The sequence below is a fragment of the Schistocerca gregaria genome, chromosome 4, assembly GCF_023897955.1.
Source record: "Schistocerca gregaria isolate iqSchGreg1 chromosome 4, iqSchGreg1.2, whole genome shotgun sequence".
Taxonomy (NCBI): Eukaryota; Metazoa; Arthropoda; class Insecta; order Orthoptera; family Acrididae; genus Schistocerca; species Schistocerca gregaria.
The window spans coordinates 555,590,876-555,611,206 of record NC_064923.1 but is presented as its reverse complement, the minus strand read 5'-3'; the positions used below and the strand labels follow the sequence as shown (position 1 = coordinate 555,611,206).

Genomic DNA, 20,331 nt, shown 5'->3' with positions numbered 1-20,331 from the left:
TAATGTAGTCATTAATATAACTGCATATATCTTCTCTTGTAGTTTTTCCATGTACATATCCACTCATGGGGAACTGTTATTCAATACTTTTATCAGATGTGTAATGAACAAATACTAGTAGTACAGCTACTCTTGCAACATATGTGGGTTCATCCATTTGCAGTGTGTCCTCTTTACAAGGCCCAGTTGGTAAATTAGCTCCTTCTCTATGACAGCAGAAACAACTTTGATGCATTGTGAAAACATATTATTAGATATCCATACGGCATCTATTCTTTTTTGATAGCCTGTTAGTTAATAACATGAGTCACTGTCTTGCACACAAATTAATAAGTTTTCTTCAATTGAATGAGCTTCACCTTTAAACACAATATGACAACTTGCACAGTATGTGCTTCAGTTAGATTCTCTTTTTCAGTTTTTGTAAAAGTAATTATTTGATGTTTAGACTTTTCTATTGTGTCATGCTGTCTTATAGAAAAGTGAACTTTTCCCCCTTTGTAATCAGCATGCATTATTTCTTACAGAGTTTGGGTGGTATCAAAGAACTGGTTGCACATTTTGATTGACACAAAACACACACTGCAACAAGAGCAGCTGACTCTCCAGTACACATGAGCCCAAATTTTCAGTAGCTTTCCTTGTACATCCATTTAGGTCTATTTGTACAGGACATATGTTCTTTCATATTATCTTTTGAAGAAATCCCAGTTTGTGCATCCTTTTCTTCTACAGTAGTAGATGTATCAGTTGAGTTACTATGCCTTCCTTCCCTCAAAGTTCCTCTCTTTAACCATGAATCTATGGACACGTTTTAGCAACTTACAAATTCTATAAAAAGAGAAACAATTTTGTTCAAATATAATATTAATGCTTTAAATAGCATATTTACAAAAGTACATAGAACTCTAACTTGTCAATGCTAAGTTTAAGTGTGGCCTCTAGGGAGATCAGGAAGAGGAGAGAGAATGTGGCCATTGCAAGGTGTATGGACGTGAGACAGGAACATTGCCATGTTTGTCTTTCAGTGGTGACCATTTAGGCACACACTCACCTCATAACTGCTGCATAAATTACAAATGGAAATAAAAAATTTCGTCAAAGCCCATCACAGAGACACTGAAGTTCTAACACATTATTTACATTCATGTCTCTACTGACACATACAAAACAACTTCGTCAGGATAGTGCCTCATGTGTTAGATTGCTGAGATTGGCGGCAGGCGGACACATAACACAGTGGATGCAAAGTGTACTGACACGCTAGGTTTGAATCTGGAATGTCGCAAAGAGCAAGCCAATGTGAAAACCCATTTAAAAACCTGTTTTCATACTATGTCCGCATGTATGCTTTACGCACTTTTGAATGTGTGACATTTTGAACTCTCTCTCTCTCTCTCTCTCTCTCTCTCTCTCTCTCTCTCTCTCTCTCTCTCTCTCTCTCTCTCTTCCCCATGAACAATAGAGGTAAAACTGTCCCACTTAGTGTGTTCAATATAGTGCACAGAAATAACCTTGGCCTCACACTGCTAGTACACTTCTATTACATATGGACATGTACCATTAGGTTTCAAGGAGTGTGTTTGCTGTTTCTTTGCCAACCTTGCTCTTTCTTTTTTGACTGTTCACTAATTAGGACTGCCTGACAATCAGTTGTACAGTGCATACTATTCTTATTGTTACCTCTATTATGTGCCTCCTCAGCAACAGTGATCATTAAACTACACTATGCTTAATTAACAACAGAGTACACATTTTACAACATTGGCTGATCATTGTTGTATGTAATGTAGCTGGTTGTGTAGTAACATTTGTTCTGTAGTGAGCCCACCTCTGTCATGTAAATCTCAAAGTGTTGTATGTATGTACAGTGTATTCAGAATATGTAACTATGTGTTTCTTAATGTTTTAATTTATACATTACAATGAGTGGTGGGGGTAAGAAAATTTGTCCCACTGAGTATGAAACTGCAGGCTTTGAAAAGACTAGACAAAGGAGAAACATTGAAAAACTTGCTGCTGGGAATGGAGTCAGTAAACTGACAGTTGGAGATTGGCATACGAACAGAGACGAAATTGGGAATTTTTCATCAAACAAGTATTCTACTTCGTCATTTGAACCGGAGTCAATGAAGACCTCTCATTATGAGAAAACGAGTCTGTTTGGTTAACTCAACAAAGACAAAAAGGAAATCCAATTTCAGGGCCCATTCTCCAAGAAAAAGCAGTACTTTTTAGAAATGAGTTAAGGAATGTGAGGGCAATTTTACTGCAAGTTCAGCATGGTTGGATAGGTGGAAGAAGCGATACATTGTTAAGTCAGTTTGAAATTTGCAGTGAAAAACTTTCTGCGGATTCTCAAACTGTTACACAATTTTGTGAGAAATTAACAAAAGTTATACTATGAGAAAATCTTACTCCTCATCAACTGTATAACTGTGACGACACAGGGCTAAACTATAAAATGCTCCCATCTAAAACTCTAGCCTCAAAAGGAGGAAAGGCTGCCCTGGGCTACAAAAAACAAAGTGATGTTAATAATTCTTGCAGCACTGAATGCAAGGGAAGACCATAAACTGAAGCTGCTGGTAAGTGCAAAGTCTGCTAAACTTAGAGCTTTAAAAAATATCACTGCTTCTGTACTGCCTGTTACATACGAGGTCTGATCAAAAAATTCCAAAACTTTGTCCACAAAATTTTTGTACGCTTACCTTTTACTTGTTGTGCATATTTTGAAATACTCTCCTCCACAATTGATACACCGCTCCCAATTCCATTGCGACTTTCGGAAGCAGTCTTGGTACAACTCTTACCGGATTGCATGAAGTGCCAGCTGTGAATTGTTTTTTATCTTATCTACCATGGCAAATCTTTGCCCTTTCAATGGGTTTTTCCGACTTTCGGTGTAAAAAAAGAAATCTGCCAGGGCCACGTTTGGACAGTAGAGAGGGTGAGGCAGCACAGTGCTTTCGTTTTTTGTGCAATAGTCATGCACTAGTTGGGATAAATGTGCAGGTGCATTATTGTGACGAAAGAGCCATGATTTGTCTCACCACATTTAATGCCGCTTCCTTCTCACATGTCACAACACATCGCGATAGTACCACTGATTACCATTTTGTCACTATAGCATGAACTCATGATGAATTAGTCCTTCAAAGTCAAAGAGAACTATCAGCATGGCTTTGACGTTTAACCTGATCTGATGAGCTTTTTTGGCCTTGGAGAAGCTTTCCCAACCCATTGTGAAAAATTGAACCCTGGACTCAACATCATAACCATAGACCCACGTCTCATCACCAGTTATGATTCTCTTAAGGAACAGCTCTTTCTCATCTGTGCGATCCAAAGGCTCTTCGTAGACTCCAAAGAAAAGGCCTTTCTGGTCCTGACTCATGAGACATAGGATGAACTTGGTGACAACAAGATGCATTCCAAGATGCTGTGTCAGGAGTTCATGATATGATCCACCTGTAATGTCACATTCTTCTGCGATCTCTCAGACAGTCAGTCCTAGATTAGCACACTCAATTTCATTGATCTTCCTGACATGAGCATCGTTGGTAGATGTTGAAGGGAATCCTGAACAACGGTCATCTTTAACTTCCATCCTGCCATTTTTAAACTGTGTGAACCATTTGTAACAAGGCATATGGCTTAAGCACTCATCACGATAGGCTTCCTGCATCATTTGATGAGTCTCTGCACAGATTACATTGAGTTTCACACAAAATTTAAAGCGGACGCATTGCTGCTCTAACTTTGCCACCTCGAAATTCGCAAACTGTATGACACAACGTTCTACTCAGTACACCACTGAACAATAACTAATAGCCATACAACGATGAATCTTCCAGCTCATCATCATCAGACTGCAAAAGAAGGTCCCTATGGAAAATAATACCCTGGACCAGCGAGCAGGTAACTTTCTTGACTGCTCTACTGAGGCTTTCTTGATTGGAAAGACTCCCCCCATCAGCTCTCGTACAAACTAGGAGCTGGGGCGAATAAGTGTCACTGCCATCCTGAGCCTTACACTCCCCCCACGGTGCGGCCAGGGAGGGGAGCGTTTTGGGATCGTATTTCTGAATGTTGAATTGAGCCCGAGAACGCTTAGAGACTGCTGGCAGCTGGCCACCAGCGAGTGATGGTGTACCACGCTTCATTGCGGGTCATCCACCCTGATGCCACACACTCCGACCAAGGGCCTTCCCCACGGGCGCCACCTAGCTGCAGCAAGGGCCACCTGGCAAGATTGCCTGAAGTCCCGATGCCCCACAGTGATAGGCATCTACTCCTTGGCACACGTGGGGAATCAATAGCACAGGTATCAGCAGAGCGATCCCTGTGTTGTCAGGGGGCTACAACCAACAGGGTACATTGTGGCCCCACCACAACGGACTGGCTACTGTGCTGGATATTAGGTGCAAGGAAGTCCATGATCGTCGTGTCCACAAAAAGCAACACTGCACAGTGCATGGTGGAAATCACACCCAGGAACGTATCCTTGCCCAAGAGATGGAGAACGAGTGGGACAGCAATGCGACGATGAGAAAGCTGGCCAAAGGTTACAATGCACGATGGACACAATGCACTATGTAAGGTGCCCTTCCCCAATTGGCACACTCATCGGAAGAATTTGGAAAAATGGAGGTCAAACCCAAGAGGGGACCTTCATATATAGGCCAAAATGTTTGAGACTCCTTTTAGTCACCTCTTACGACAGGCAGGAATACCACAGGCCTATTCTAACCCCCGAACCCGCAGGGGGGCAACAGAAGGTGAAGGAACCATCAAAGAATTTCTAAAAACAAAAAAACCTAAAATAAAAGATTTAGTTCACTGGATTGCTGATTCATGGCACAGACTAAAAACGTTTGGAATCCGATTTTACAGAATGAAACGGATATCTACAGTACAGGCAAAGATGACATACCATTGGCAGAGCTGATGAAAAAGCTTGCTGGATGTGAATGTGCACATACGAGTGATGTTTCAGAATGGATGATGAAAGGTGAACAGTTTGAAGTAACTGCTCTTGCAATTGTTGAAATGGTTAGTGAGCCAACTGAAGACAGTGACAACAAGGAATTGTCTGAAGAAATTGTACCAGCGATCATTCACACCGAGAGTTTGGCAGCACTAGATGTGGCATTGTGTTAAATTGAGCAGCACGCAGAAGCTACTCCAACTGATAACACGTTTCTTAGAAGATGAGGCAACATTTCTGACAAAAAAATGATGTTCCATTTTAAAACAAAAGACTATGGACAGTTTCTTTAAAATGTAGCTTATGTTTTTGCAACATGTAAAGGTGTTCCCCACTTACATACACATTACCCAGGAATGTACCATATTCCTTATTTATTTATTTGATCATAATTGTACTCATTAAATCTTTAATCATGATTTACCTGTTGATTTAGTGATATTTCTATGTTATCTGAGTTTTCTGTAATTCGAGGTAGCCTCAGCCCCAATCAGCTCAAATTACCAGGGCTCTATTGTATACATATATAAAATTTCTTCAACATGAATCAAGTCAGTGGAGAATCAAAATATTGATCAGCTGATCGACTTTTTCGTTCTCCACTGACTTGTTTCACCTTGAAGAATTTATTTGGCTGTGGTCAACATCAGAACTTCAGAAATGGCAAATGATAAAATTTTATGTATAAATGTGCTCTTTACTAAGGCCGTAGGAAAAGGGAGACAGGAAACATAGTAGGCGAATATGGACTGGGGCAAAGAAATGAAAGAGGAAGCCGCCTGGTAGAATTTTGCACAGAGCACAACTTAATCATAGCTAACACTTGGTTCAAGAATCATAAAAGAAGGCTGTATACATGGACGAAGCCTGGCGATACTAAAAGGTATCAGATAGATTATATAATGGTAAGACAAGATATTTAGGAACCAGGTTTTAAATTGTAAGACATTTCCAGGGGCAGATGTGGACTCTGACCACAATCTATTGGTTATGACCTGTAGATTAAAACAGAAGAAACTGCAAAAAGGTGGGAATTTAAGGAGATGGGACATAGATAAACTAAAAGAACCAGAGGTTGTACAGAGTTTCAGGGAGAGCATAAGGGAACAATTGACAGGAATGGGGGAAAGAAATACGGTAGAAGAAGAATGGGTAGCTCTGAGGGATGAAGTAGTGAAGGCAGCAGAACATCAAGTAGGTAAAAAGACGAGGGCTAGTAGAAATCCTTGGGTAACAGAAGAAATATTGAATTTAATTGATGATAGGATAAATATAAAAATGCATTAACTGAAGCAGGCAAAAAGGAATACAAACGTCTCAAAAATGAGATCGACAGGAAGTGCAAAATGGCTAAGCAGGGATGGCTAGAGGGCAAATGTCAGGATGTAGAGGCTTATCTCACTAGGGGTAAGATAGATATTGCCTACAGGAAAATTAATGAGACCTTTGGAGATAAGAGAACCACTTGTATGAACATCAAGAGCTCAGATGGAAACCCAGTTCTAAGCAAAGAACGGAAAGCAGAAAGGTGGAAGGAGTATATAGAGGGTCTATACAAGGGCGAAGTACTTGAGGACAATATTATGGAAATGGAAGAGGATGTAGATGAAGATGAAATGGGAGATATAATATTGCGTGAAGAGTTTGACAGAGTACTGAAAGACCTGAGTCGAAACAAGGCCCCCGGAGTAGACAACATTCCATTGAAACTACTGACAACCTTGGGAAAGCCATTCCTGACAAAATTCTACCATCTGGTGAGCAAGATGTACGAGACAGGCGAAATACCATCAGTCTTCAAGAAGAATATAATTACAATCCCAAAGAAAGCAGGTGTTGACAGATGTGAAAATTACCGAACTATCAGTTTAATAAATCACAGCTGCAAAATACTAACGCGAATTCTTTACAGACGAATGGAAAAACTAGTAGAAGCCGACCTCGGGGAAGATCAGTTTGGATTCCGTAGAAATGTTGGAACACGTGAGGCAATACTGACCCTACGACTTATCTTAAAAGCTAGATTAAGGAAGGGCAAACCTACTTTTCTAGAATTTGTAGACTTAGAGAAAGCTTTTGACAATGTTGACTAGAATACTCTCTTTCAAATTCTAAAGGTGGCAGGAGTAAAATACAGGGAGCGAAAGGCTATTTACAATTTTTACAGAAACCAGATGGCAGTTATAAGAGTCGAGGGACATGAAAGGGAAGCAGTGGTTGGGAAGGGAGTGAGACAGGGTTGTAGTCTCTCCCCGATGTTATTCAATCTGTATATTGAGTAAGCAGTAAAGGAAACAAAAGAAAAATTTGGAGTAGGTGTTAAAATCCACGGAGAAGAAAGAAAAACTTTGAGGTTCGCCGATGACATCGTAATTGTGTCAGAGACAGCAAAGGACTTGGAAGAGAAGTTGACAGAATGGATGGTGTCTTGAATGGAGGATATAAGTTGAACATCAACAAAAGCAAAATGAGAATAATGGAATGTAGTCAAATTAAGTCGGGTGATGCTGAGGGAATTAGATTAGGAAATGACACACTTAAAGTAGTAAAGGAGTTTTGCTATTTGGGGAGCAAAATAACTGATGATGGTCGAAGTATAAAGGATATAAAATTTAGACTGGCAATGGCAAGGAAAGCGTTTCTGAAGAAGAGAAATTTGTTAACATCGAGTATAGATTTAAGTGTCAGGAAGACATTTCTGAAAGTATTTGTATGGAGTGTAGCCATGTATGGAAGTGAAATATGGATGATAAATAGTTTGGGCAAGAAGAGAATAGAAGCTGTAGAAATGTGGTGCTACAGAAGAATGCTGAAGATTAGGTGGGTAGATCACATAAATAATGAGGAAGTATTGAATAGGATTGGGGAGAAGAGAAGTTTGTGGCACAACTTGACTAGAAGAAGGGATCGGTTGGTAGGACATGTTCTGAGGCATCAAGAGATCACCAATTTAGGATTTGAGGGCAGCGTGGAGGGTAAAAATCGTAGAGGGAAACCAAGAGTTGACTACACTAAGCAGATTCAGAAGGATGTAGGTTGCAGTAGGTACTGGGAGATGAAGAAACTTGCACAGGATAGAGTAGCATGGAGAGCTGCATCAAACCAGTCTCAGGACTGAAGACCACAACAACAACAACAACAACAACAACAACAACAACTAAGGCATACTCAAATTAATAACCTGTTCAGCAGGTTGCACATGAAATATTGGTAAAGTATTTCGTGCTTCATTTTTTTCTGGTTTTCAATTAACCGTAATTCACATCTGTTTACAAAGTACAAAAGTTTAGATTTATGGATGTAAATTTCAGAACATGAAATGTATTCACAGTTGCGAATTCAAACAACCTTCAGCTGTACGAGGAAATGACGACAATGAAACTTTGTGTTGGACCAGGACTCATACTAGGATTGCTCACTTCACACAAGCAGTTGCCTTAATTGCTTTGTCTATCCATGCACAACCCATTGCCATACCCAAACTTCCATATGTCGTCATTCCTGTATCAACTTGTACTCATACACACACTATATAATTCACATAGAGGGGAAGACACTTTTATTGAAAGTTGTTGCCTGGTATCAGAAGATAAATACGATATTGTAGTGCCTGTTTTTTTAAGAATTCAATGTTCCTTCGGAGATGCATACATGTCTGAAGGAGCAGTCACGGCAGCAAAAACAGCCACTATTCAAGCATACATATTGAAATTAACTTTGCATCATACTTCTGAACAACACAGGCACTGCAATATTGTATTTATCTGCCAACACCAGGAGAGCAGCTTTCAATTAAAATGTCTCCCCTGTACGGGAATATACTTGATGAATGTACAAATGTGGGTTGTAGAAACATGGCTGACACCATATGGAAGTCTGGATCTGGCCTTGAGTCATGCTCAGATAGCCTAAAAGTAAGCTGACCACTTGTGATAAGCAGGAAATTCAGGTTCGAGTCCCAGTCTGGAACAAATTGTTGACATTCCATTATACAGCCGATGGTTGTTCATATTCACAAATGTGAATACATTTCATATTTTTCATTTTTTCTTTCGAGTATTCTGGTTATTTTCAGTCGCGAGTATTCTGGTTATTTTCAGTCCCCCACCCCCAACAACCCTTTTGGGTGCATTTCTGTTCCATCATCCAAGGCATGTGATTCTACACTTCCTGTTGCACAGGAACTTCATAGGGTATGTAGTTCAGCCGGGGGCACCATGGGATCTACAGCAGCACTCATGGAACTATGGAATCTATTAATCCTCAATGTGAAATGAAGCAAGGCAAGTTGATGCAGTGCACATCAGAACTTTCAACTTTAATCATGTTCTTAAAGTTAACGCCACTACACCGCAATATCACTCCTGTTTATATTTGCCAACTTCCTTAGGTGAATGCTAGTCTCCTTCCAGCCACTGTAACTCAGTCCCCAAGTCAGTTTTAACATATTTCTCAACTTTTGTAACACACTTTCTTCATACAAAATACTTTCTGCTGGTAGTGATCCACTGGCCTTAAATGATTTCATAAAGACCTCTCAAAATCACAAAAAGCTGTTACATCAATAATTTTTATTATTTTTTACTAGTTTCAGTTTTAAAACTGTCATTATATCAACAAAAATTATCAACATAACATGGAATGGTGGCATTAAAAGTACAGGTAGAACAAACACAATAAGGCACCATTGTTTTAAAATATGTTTTTCTGACATTCCAGAGTATTTGCACTATTACAATGGGTACTCTTAACTTGTTCATCTGATACCAACAAACTGAACTATATTGTAAAAACCATTATCCTTGGTAACAGTGAACGCCTCTGTTCTGCCTGTACTTTTGATGTCAATGAACTATTCTTCCATGTTACATTGCTAATATTTTTGTCAATCTTATGGTTTAAAATTAAAAGAAGTTGAAAATAACAAACAATTGTTGTAAGAGTTTTTGATGGTTCTAAGATGTCTTTACTTAAAGAAATAATTTACCATAAGAGTTGACTATATAGTTATGAAGAGCTTCAAAGACTGATCTATATAATCCTGCATATTTTTTTCTGTATTCCTATTGGCAGTTACAATCTTTTTACTTCTGATTTCCCCCTTGCTTTACTTATGTAATATTTTTTACTTTCTTACTGTTCCTTGACATCCCCACTTATTTCAACTCAATTAAGTTACACCAACTGCATTTATATGCTATGAGACTGGGAGAAGGGACTTGACTTACACCACAAATTATTCTCATTCACATAGGGAGGCAAGCAACAGAAATTAAGCCAATGCTATTTTTTTTCTAATTCACCAATGAAACAATGCTGAAAACTGATGAGTGAAATACAATCAGGAAAAGAGCAAAAGTAGCCTTTAATCATATTAATAGCCCATTGAATCATATACAGAAACTTGACTGAAGTGGTTTGGACCTTTAGTGAGAAGGGAGGGCAGGAGGAAAGCCACAGGGTTGGAGTGGAGTGTAGTGGGACAGGAGCTTGTGGAGATTGAGACCAGAGGAACTGTGGGATCGAAGGATGTGTTGAAGTGACAATTTCCAACTACACCACAAAGTAAAAATTGTCGGAGAGGGAGAGGGGGATCCAGTAGGGTGTCTCCAAATGACAAGGTAAGCCTCTGAAATCAAGCAAGTTGTGCTGAAGTACATGCACTGTCACTGCAAGTTCTATTCTTGGCCATGGCAGTGACACTTCAATTGAGTGCACAGCTGGTTCATAGTCACGTTTAAATAAAAGTCTCAGTAAAAGTTACAATAGAGCTAGTATAAGACATGAGTGCTTTCACAGGTGGCCCTTCCTAGGATGATGTAAACCTCTGACAGGAGAGGATTAGAATGTAATGAATGGGTGCATAGGACAAGTCTGGGACCTGGGTCCCGTGCAGGGTCATGCGGCAAGAGGTTGGTAATACAGGTGGGATATGGATGGACTAGGATAATTTACATATTAGGTGAGCAGTAGAAAACTACTTTGTGATAGGTTGAAATGATTATGTGGTGCATATTCTTCACTTCATGTCACAAAGAAAGACAATCGAAGACCAGAGGATTGGGTAAGCTGTTTTAATTGGATATGGTATTGGTTAATAAGGGAATCTTCCTTTGTAGTTGGTTTGTAAGGTTGGTTGAAGAAATAGGAGCATGTGTGGATATGGCTCAGGGGTTGATTTGTGGACTAGGTTTGGAGTGTAGTGCATGTCTCCAGAGGCCTTGGTAACACCGTCAGTTTATTGGGTAAGGTATTGCTTATCTCAGTGGAAGTGCCATCCACTGGTGGGTGTAGTGTAGAACAGACAACAACAAAATGGAGGTACTGTTTTCTCTGAATCTCTGTGTTCCCCTGTTCTATCCTGTCCACAGATATACTCCTCTCATTGTTCATCGTGTATCACACACAGCTCCATGTGCCCTCATCTGTGAGACGTTGTTGGTGCTAGATTTCAAATGCATTTCTTTGCTGCCTCTTATCCTAGCCATCATCCTGCCTTCGCTTAACCCTTCCCTTGTCGTACCTTTCTCCTAATTTCTCTCACTTAATACCCTCAACACACTTTGTCACCCAAGTCAAGCTGCAGCACAATGTCAATGTACCCGTATGCATATTTTTGTTACAAGTTCAACTTTGTTTATTTGTCTGTGTATAACTGAAAAACTTCAACTATAAGGTGTGAAATTAATTTTACTTTTCTTTAAGATGCATGGGAATAGAAATAAACAAAGAAAGGAACTGAAATATTAATCAACTGAGAGTAATAGCACAGACTGATATTCTGGGAATGACAAAGATAACCTGGAGAATGTGCTCTTCCTGTAACATTAGCTTTTCTAAAAAATATTTATGTACCTGTCAATATTTGAGCGCATTTCAACAAGAGACACATCTCCTCTGGCAACAAAAAGGGATGCCATAGTAACTCCTGACACAGGATCAACGTTAATTAATTGGTTGTCCCTTGACCAAACAGCAGGAAAAAGTTCTTCTTTCCTGAAAACAAACATTCACATACAAATCTGCAATGGTAGATACACTGGAAACTATGGAGAAAAAAGCACTAGTCATTATGAGATATAAGAAAATGTTCATGGTAACAAAGTAAGAGCAAATATGAAATGCCATATTATTTCAAAGAAACAGCATTGGTGAACAGGTAAGACCTTGACGTAAATGAGATACAGAATGAGTGGATGAAATGAGAGGATGATGGAGCTGTAAATCTGGAAAATTTCATGGAAATTTTGTTAATAGATAAGGCTGTTGATAAGCTTCATTCTCCATTTTTGTGATAATTTTGTTTGAACTTCCTGCTCTTTCAATCATCCCCAAATTAGTAGTATCAAGAGGACACTACAGCTGGAAGGTGAAGTACGACTGGAAATGTGATTTCTTAGATGGCTGATTATCACGAGGTGCTCGGCTGAGAGAGGAGGCAAGAGTGCTGGAGACTGGTAAGACGTTCTGTGTATGAGATGATATAGACAGACAGACAGGGTGAGAGAGAGAGATAGAGAAGTGTAAATAACAATCATTAATAATTTGGAGTGGAATTACCTCAACAGTGCCCCCAGGGGACTAATAGCACTGGAAATATAATGCAGTCCCGGGAATGGCACCATATTAGTTGGAATGTCACCCATATCTACATTGAGAGTCCCAGGAAATCTAGCTCCACTGCAAAAAATGTACTTTGATTATACATAGTCAATTACTTCAAAAATGTGCATTTCTCCAGCAATATGGAGTTCGGTACATAATCAAACATGACATAATCAGTTAAATGATAAAAAAAGTACACACTATTAGAATTAATTCTAAACTTTTGAAATGAAGAGTTCATCCTCATAATAAGTGCCACAGAATAAGGTGTGCAATGTCTTTAAAGGATTCCTAGGAGAGTTACCCAAACTATGAGGTAATGACAACACACAATGGGAATATGAAATGAATGTTAATAGTAAATGCAAAAACTTTAGATTTTTTAGTAAATGTGCCCATATTGCTCTTCCATATTTCCTAGTCATCTACCCTTCCCAGCAGTTTTCCCCCAAGAGGACATTGTCTCCGTCTATTCTGGTTTGTCCTAGTAACAAACAACATACTTCTTCAATTGCTCACTGAACAAACATTTATTTTTGAGTGGTTTTCACATTAACCCTTGTGAGATGACAGGACTTCAAAGTCCCATTGCATAAAAAAGAAATTTTTTTTGTCGTCTAAGGCTTCCTTTGGTATATTGTCAATGGTCAATGCATCGAAGAACTTCCATGGACTTGTTATGTGGGGCACCAAAGCAGTTTGAATTTCAGGGCACACAGTTGTGACCATGGATTACACATTTATTAAAAAGTATAACACATCCAAAGTATGTCTGTATATCATATCAACATAAATAAAATGTTATGAAATTGTTTTAAGGCAACATTTATAGTGCAAAAGGAAAACAAGATTAAGACAACTGTTGTCACTTGGCATTATGTTGCTCAAATCATTATTTTTTCCTTATTTAAGTAGTAGTAGTAGTAGTAGCTATCTTCTGTGCTTATTATAAATTGAAGCCCCCCACCATGGTTTTTGTCTGTGTGTTCAGTTTATTCTCAGGTACTAATGTAGAAATTTTGATACCGTTTTCACCAACAGGTATATTGTTCATGAGTAAAGTCTATGTATATCACTACATATTATAAACAAATTATCCAGCTGTAGATACTTATTGCTACCCATGTGAAGCCTAGGTGGGTTGCTATTTCTTATTTATTTCTGAACTCTATTGCGGATCTGAGTAAAATATTCAAATACAAAAAGAATTAATTCTGCAAATGATATTTAAAATGAAGAAAAAGGATCATTATGTAATAACGCTACTAATTTTTTTTTTTTTTTGCTTAATTGTCTAAAATTTTATTTGTAATACCATACCTTGTTAAATTGAGAAGCATATGAACAATGATATGATTCATATCCTGAAATGGTTTGGATCTGACAATTCGACGAACCACTTCCTCATCTCGACTTCTGCGCATGCGGCTGCATATATCAATCAGTGCCTTCACATTCAAAAAGCATAATTTTAAACAAACATTGTTTCCACAAGTACTGAAATAAACTACACGTACAGCATCTCACAAAGTTCTTTCACTGCCTCTTAGTTAGTCCCCATTTCAAACTATAAATATTTAATGCCTGTTTTTCCTTTTACCTTATCTCTTCTTTAGGCAATATGCTATCACGTGTGACGCATTAATTGATTTTGTAGTAAGAATTACCAGCAGCTAGGATTGCATTTTCTCTGTTATCTCCATCTGTTCAGTTACATTTTTCAGATCAAGAAAACTCAGTTAGTTTGTTGCTTTGTCCACTGTAGCTTTCAGATTCACAGTTAATGCGCTCATTAAACAATTGCTACGAACCCAGTGTGTTGCAGACTAGTGTGGAGAAGGTCACAGTTTGCTAAAAGTCTGATTATAGTTCACTAGCTTCAGATTAATGTTTTGAGTTGAAACAGTTATGATGTAATTGGGGGCAACATTCAGAGCACTGTATATCTCTCAGATTACACACATTTTAATTGGGTGGAATCTGATACTGCTCTAAAAGAATCATGTCATACCTGTCTCATTAAGTGGCAAATAATAAGCAAAGGGTGGATGTGGATACTGATGATTTCACAAATGTTACATCCACTACACTGATGCCAGAAGTGACTCAAGGGACTTTACTACCACGTTATCAGTCCCTCTGCCCTCGTGAAGTCTGTGAAAGACGGTACAAATAAGGTGTCTCTTGATCTTACTATTTTTCTAGTCTTGAATAGTATCTTTCACATTTTGCTTTCACAAGTTGGGTTATGAGAAGCAAATACACCCATTAATAGTGGCAAAAGTTGTTAGATCTAAAAGGAAAGGGGATGGGGACTGCCAGTTTGAAGTTGGATGCCCCTTGGTGCAGTGCATTACCTGTGGTAAGAAGCATTTCCCCACCACATTCGCTCCACTGACATAAATACTCATAAAACAGTATTATATGTAAAATGGAAAGGAACTAGACACGTAGATTCAGGGAGTAAATGTAGTAGGACACATTAGTTGGGGACTGCAGCATAGCTGAGAGCCTATAGAAGTTAAGGTACCAGCAAATGGTACCACCTCCATGCTCACTCTCCGGTTATTCTGAGTTTGTATTTTTCTAATTATTGTTAATGGTCTGCTGTTAATGTTGATGTCTGTGGCTAGCAACTAACTTCATGCTTTCATGCTGCAGCTTTTCTGCAGTTTTCAGTGAGGAAATTCTCATAAATGCAATAACTAAACAAAAGCAATATTTTTTTGCTGGCAGACTTACTTTAATACAAGCTGCTTGTGAAAAGCATTCTCTGTGCTGACTGTGTTGTATTCTATAAATGGAATGGATCAAACAAACATTAAGAGTTCGTGTTTGATTTGATTTTACATTTTGCTTCATTTCAGCATATCAGGGAGGAAACGACCAATACTGGATGAAAGAGCATGAGTAGTTTTGCCTGAGGCAACAAATCAGGACTGCAAAAGCCATTTTATTTTCCTGCAGTTGCACTACTGTGCAAAAATAAAAAGTAAGAGTAAGTGAGAAAGCACATTTACCAACTTAACATGTGGTGGTTCCATGTTACAGAGAGGAGAATCGTGAGAGATATGCCAAGCTGCACTTTGAGTATTAACATTTTGTTGCCCTTCCTTTGTAGGAATACTACTTTACGTAAGACAATGACCTGACGAAAGAATGTAGATGCATATCCAACACTGCAACTCACTGAGTATACTTGTTGTTATTAGTGAAGTGTATTTGAGAAAACAAGTCACTCTCTCATGCTACCATTTCTGCACAGTTTTCAGTATTATCAATGGTTCACCAATGAACAGTTTGTTACTGACTGACATAATACACTCCTGGAAATGGAAAAAAGAACACATTGACACCGGTGTGTCAGACCCACCATACTTGCTCCGGACACTGCGAGAGGGCTGTACAAGCAATGATCACACGCACGGCACAGCGGACACAACAGGAACCGCGGTGTTGGCCGTCGAATGGCACTAGCTGCGCAGCATTTGTGCACCGCCGCCGTCAGTATCAGCCAGTTTGCCGTGGCATACGGAGCTCCATCGCAGTCTTTAACACTGGTTAGCATGCCGCGACAGCGTGGACATGAACAGTATGTGCAGTTGACGGACTTTGAGCAAGGGCGTATAGTGGGCATGCGGGAGGCCGGGTGGACGTACCGCCGAATTGTTCAACACGTGGGGCGTGAGGTCTCCACAGTACATCGATGTTGTCGCCAGTGGTCGGCGGAAAGTGCACGTGCCCGTCGACCTGGGACCGGACCGCAGGGACGCACGGATGCACGCCAAGACCGTAGGATCCTATGCAGTGCCGTAGGGGACCGCACCGCCATTTCCCAGAAAATTAGGGACACTGTTGCTCCTGGGGTATCGGCGAGGACCATTCGCAACCATCTCCATGAAGCTGGGCTACGGTCCCGCACACCGTTAGGCCGTCTTCCGCTCACGCCCCAACATCGTGCAGCCAGCCTCCAGTGGTGTCGCAACGGGCGTGAATGGAGGGACGAATGGAGACGTGTCGTCTTCAGCTATGAGAGTCGCTTCTGCCTTGGTGCCAATGATGGTCGTATGCGTGTTTGGCGCCGTGCAGGTGAGCGCCACAATCAGGACTGCATACGACCGAGGCACACAGGGCCAACACCCGGCATCATGGTGTGGGGAGCGATCTGCTACACTGGCCGTACACCTCTGGTGATCGTCGAGGGGACACTGAATAGTGCACGGTACATCCAAACTGTCATCGAACCCATCGTTCTACCATTCCTAGACCGGCAAGGGAACTTGCTGTTCCAACAGGACAATGCACGTCCGCATGTATCCCGTGCCACCCAACATGCTCTAGAAGGTGTAAGTCAACTACCCTGGCCAGCAAGACCTCCGGATCTGTCCCCCATTGAGCATGTTTGGGACTGGATGAAGCGTCATCTCACGCGGTCTGCACGTCCAGCACGAACGCTGGTCCAGGTGAGGTGCCAGGTGGAAATGGCATGGCAAGCCGTTCCACAGGAATACATCCAGCATCTGTACGATCGTCTCCATGGGAGAATAGCAGCCTGCATTGCTGCGAAAGGTGGATATACACTGTACTAGTGCCGACATTGTGCATGCTCTGTTGCCTGTGTCTATGTGCCTGTGGTTCTGTCAGTGTGATCATGTGATGTATCTGACCCCAGGAATGTGTCAATAAAGTTTCCCCTTCCTGGGACAATGAATTCACGGTGTTCTTATTTCAATTTCCAGGAGTGTGTCTATATATATATATATTACTTTGAGCAATATTAATGACTCTTGTATAAGTATTATTAAGAAATGAAATGAATAAACAGTAACTGCAAGAGACAAGTGAATAACACATCAATTATTTCAGAGTATTGAGGAGACCGCAATAGGTGTGGAATGCAATGAAAATGATGACATGTTCTCATACATATAGCACTGGCAATTCACTAGCCATGTAGTTGTACGGAGAATTGGAATGAGACATTCATCACTGACATTTTGTTTCTATTCTAATATTTATCGCAGCAAAATAGTGCTTGCAGAATTCGCCTACATACAAATTTTTGTACAAACAATAGTTTACGCCGACACCTTTAAACAGGCAACAACAGTTTGCATAATCAATTCCATGTTAAATATTGTAACATGTATGTTGTATAATACTGTGTCAATTTTCTGTTTCCAGTAATCACAAGAATTATCTGCCACTCCCCTCCTCCACCCCCCTTTCAGTACCACAGAGTTCACCCAATCCAATACAGAGGGAGCCATATATTTCAACAAACAAAAAGCATGAGACAAACAAAAAGATGAACTGGGCACCTCAACACTGTCCACTTTGATAGGCATTTGAGAGGCAACTGAAGGCAACAAAGATGATGACAAGTTGCACCAATATGTTGCTGCAGAGTAGAGTACTAAAAGATGACAAACCCTGCAATTAAAAAGAAACAAAAGTCAATGTGATGAAGGCCATCACAAATGACATTCAGAAACATATTAACAAATGATTTTAAAATAAAAGTAGCTTTTTTATATTATTAATGTTCAAAATTGTACTTCTTTACTGCTTTCCATTGCCACAGAACACCACCTGTAGAACTGAAATATTTGCAAAACTTCTCTCGCACTTCTCTAGCACACAACGCCATGCAATTTCCACTCTGCTGACGTGTGCTTAGAAGAGATTTCTCCACATAACAAGTATCATTGTTTATGGTGTCCAAGTGAAGTGTCCTCTACATCAGCACTTGTGAGGTACATGCTTTCAGATTTTTCAGTTAAGTAATTTTGTCTGTATAATTAATTCCACTTTCTCAACAGGCAGTCACATATTACTCAGGAGAATTTTATAGCAGCTGGCCTGAATATCATATGTTTTCAGCTAGCACCCCCCCCCCCCCCCCCCCCCCATACACACACGCACCACACACATATACCCTTTGACAGTATGTTGTTTGAAAATATGTTTCGGATTCTGGTGCTGGCAGTCTCTGTTGGGCTTCATGATGTATGGTTTCAGGTGAAAAGCATCATAGACAAGTATCAAATGTGGAAATGTTATGTTATTACAAGGAAGTGAATTTTTGCTGAGGTAAATAAATGTCATGTACCTTCCGTCAATATTCTCAAGTAGTGTGCTGATCTCACATTTGACATATATCCCATCATCACTTGTCCATTGCACCCAACGTCAGTTAATAAGAAATGGTATCTAGTAACCACAACAACTGGTAATACAATGCTGTGGAGTTTTTTGTAATTAGAATACACCAAGCCAGCAGTTTGTGGGGGGGAAAATGCTATTTGTTTCCTATCTATTGGATCTGAAAATAAGTTGAGAAGATTATTAAATAATAGCGCATACATTTTTGGAGATGAAGGTAGAAAACAGCCTCAAACTCAGTCTGCTCAACTATTTCACTGAAAGTAATATTTTTACTTATTTCCATATTTTCTCCACATTACATAATTTAATTTTATGGCTTATCAATGCAGTTTGGCAACTGCCACAGCTCATAAAGTTATTTTGCCACTTTGTTCTTTTCAGCTTCTGTTGGTATGTCTAACATTTTATATCAAAGTAATGTCTCAACGACACATTTACATATTTGACACTCAAAAATATACTGTTGGAAAAAAATTGCAACACCAAGAGGGAGCTGTGTGACAAAAATGAAAATTGGTTGGCACATTCCTACATCTAAAACATGACGTCTATTCAAATTTCATGTCAGATGCATAAGAGTGGCACTAGCAGAACCACTATGAGGATGCAAATCAGATTTGTTTTAGTTACATGGTGTAACAGTTGTGAGTATTAGTTATCCTCGAGATTGGTCGCAGTGAGCTGATTTAGTCAAAAAAATCTTTAAGGCATCCAAGACACAATTTTCAACACCCCACTGAGTTTGAACGAGGTCATGTAATAAGGCTATGAGAAGCTGGATGTTCCTTCTGCAATACTGCAGAAAGGTTTGGCAGGAATGAACCACTGTATGTGATTGCTTGCAGTGGTGGTCACAGAAATGTAAGGTCGCGAGAAGACCTTATCAACATCTCATTGAGATTGAACAGGATTGTGTAATAGCGCTACGAGAAGCTGGATGTTTCTTCTGTGATGTTGGAGAAAGGTTTGGCAGGAACAAACCTCTGTACATGATTGCTGGCAGCAGTGGTCATGGAAATGTACGGTTGCAAGAAGACCGAGCTCTGGATGGCCATGTGTCACTACCATCAGCATACGGCTTTGGTGCATCACACTGCAAATGGAGCAGCAGCTGGCACCACAGTGACACAACAAACTGTTACAAAACGGTTGCCTCAAGGACAGCTCTGAGCCAGATGCCTTGTAGCATGCATTCCACTGACCCCAAACCGCCACCATTTGCAACTTCTGTGTTGTCAAGAGAGAACTAATTAATCATCTTGGTATTGAAGCTCTTTTTTTCTCCGTGTTTGCTTTAACAATATATATGTTTTTGGATAGGGTCCGCCTTTAGCAAAACACAGTTTTGTTTTATAACCCAAACATGTTTCACTGCAGTTGCAGCATCCTCAGTGGGCTTTTATTTTCCATCTGTTAAAGATAAAGAAACGTTCTTTGTTGTTTTGTATACATGTAGCTATTAGTTTTTAAAAATGTAATCATAGATATTTGAAAAAAACACATAAATTATGAAAATCCATACCTTTTTACCACATGGTGTGGTTTTTCTGACGTCTTGTGTTTCTACA

The 20,331-nt window shown here is 39.8% G+C and overlaps 1 protein-coding gene across 4 annotated transcripts in view; it reads right to left on the bottom strand.

Annotated features, from left to right (window-relative positions):
* Positions 1-20,331, bottom strand: part of LOC126266775 (tubulin epsilon chain-like) — a 169,178-nt gene that overhangs the window by 28,047 nt on the left and 120,800 nt on the right. For 2 of the 4 annotated variants that reach the window (XM_049971311.1, XM_049971309.1), the window contains exons 6-8: positions 13,916-14,043; positions 12,551-12,670; positions 11,846-11,986 (exon numbers count right to left, since the gene is read on the bottom strand). In XM_049971311.1, the coding sequence (XP_049827268.1) occupies positions 11,846-11,986; positions 12,551-12,670; positions 13,916-14,043 (389 nt within the window). The remainder of the gene's footprint in view (positions 1-11,845; positions 11,987-12,550; positions 12,671-13,915; positions 14,044-20,331) is intronic. The other 2 variants (XM_049971312.1, XM_049971310.1) reach the window with 1 other exon arrangement.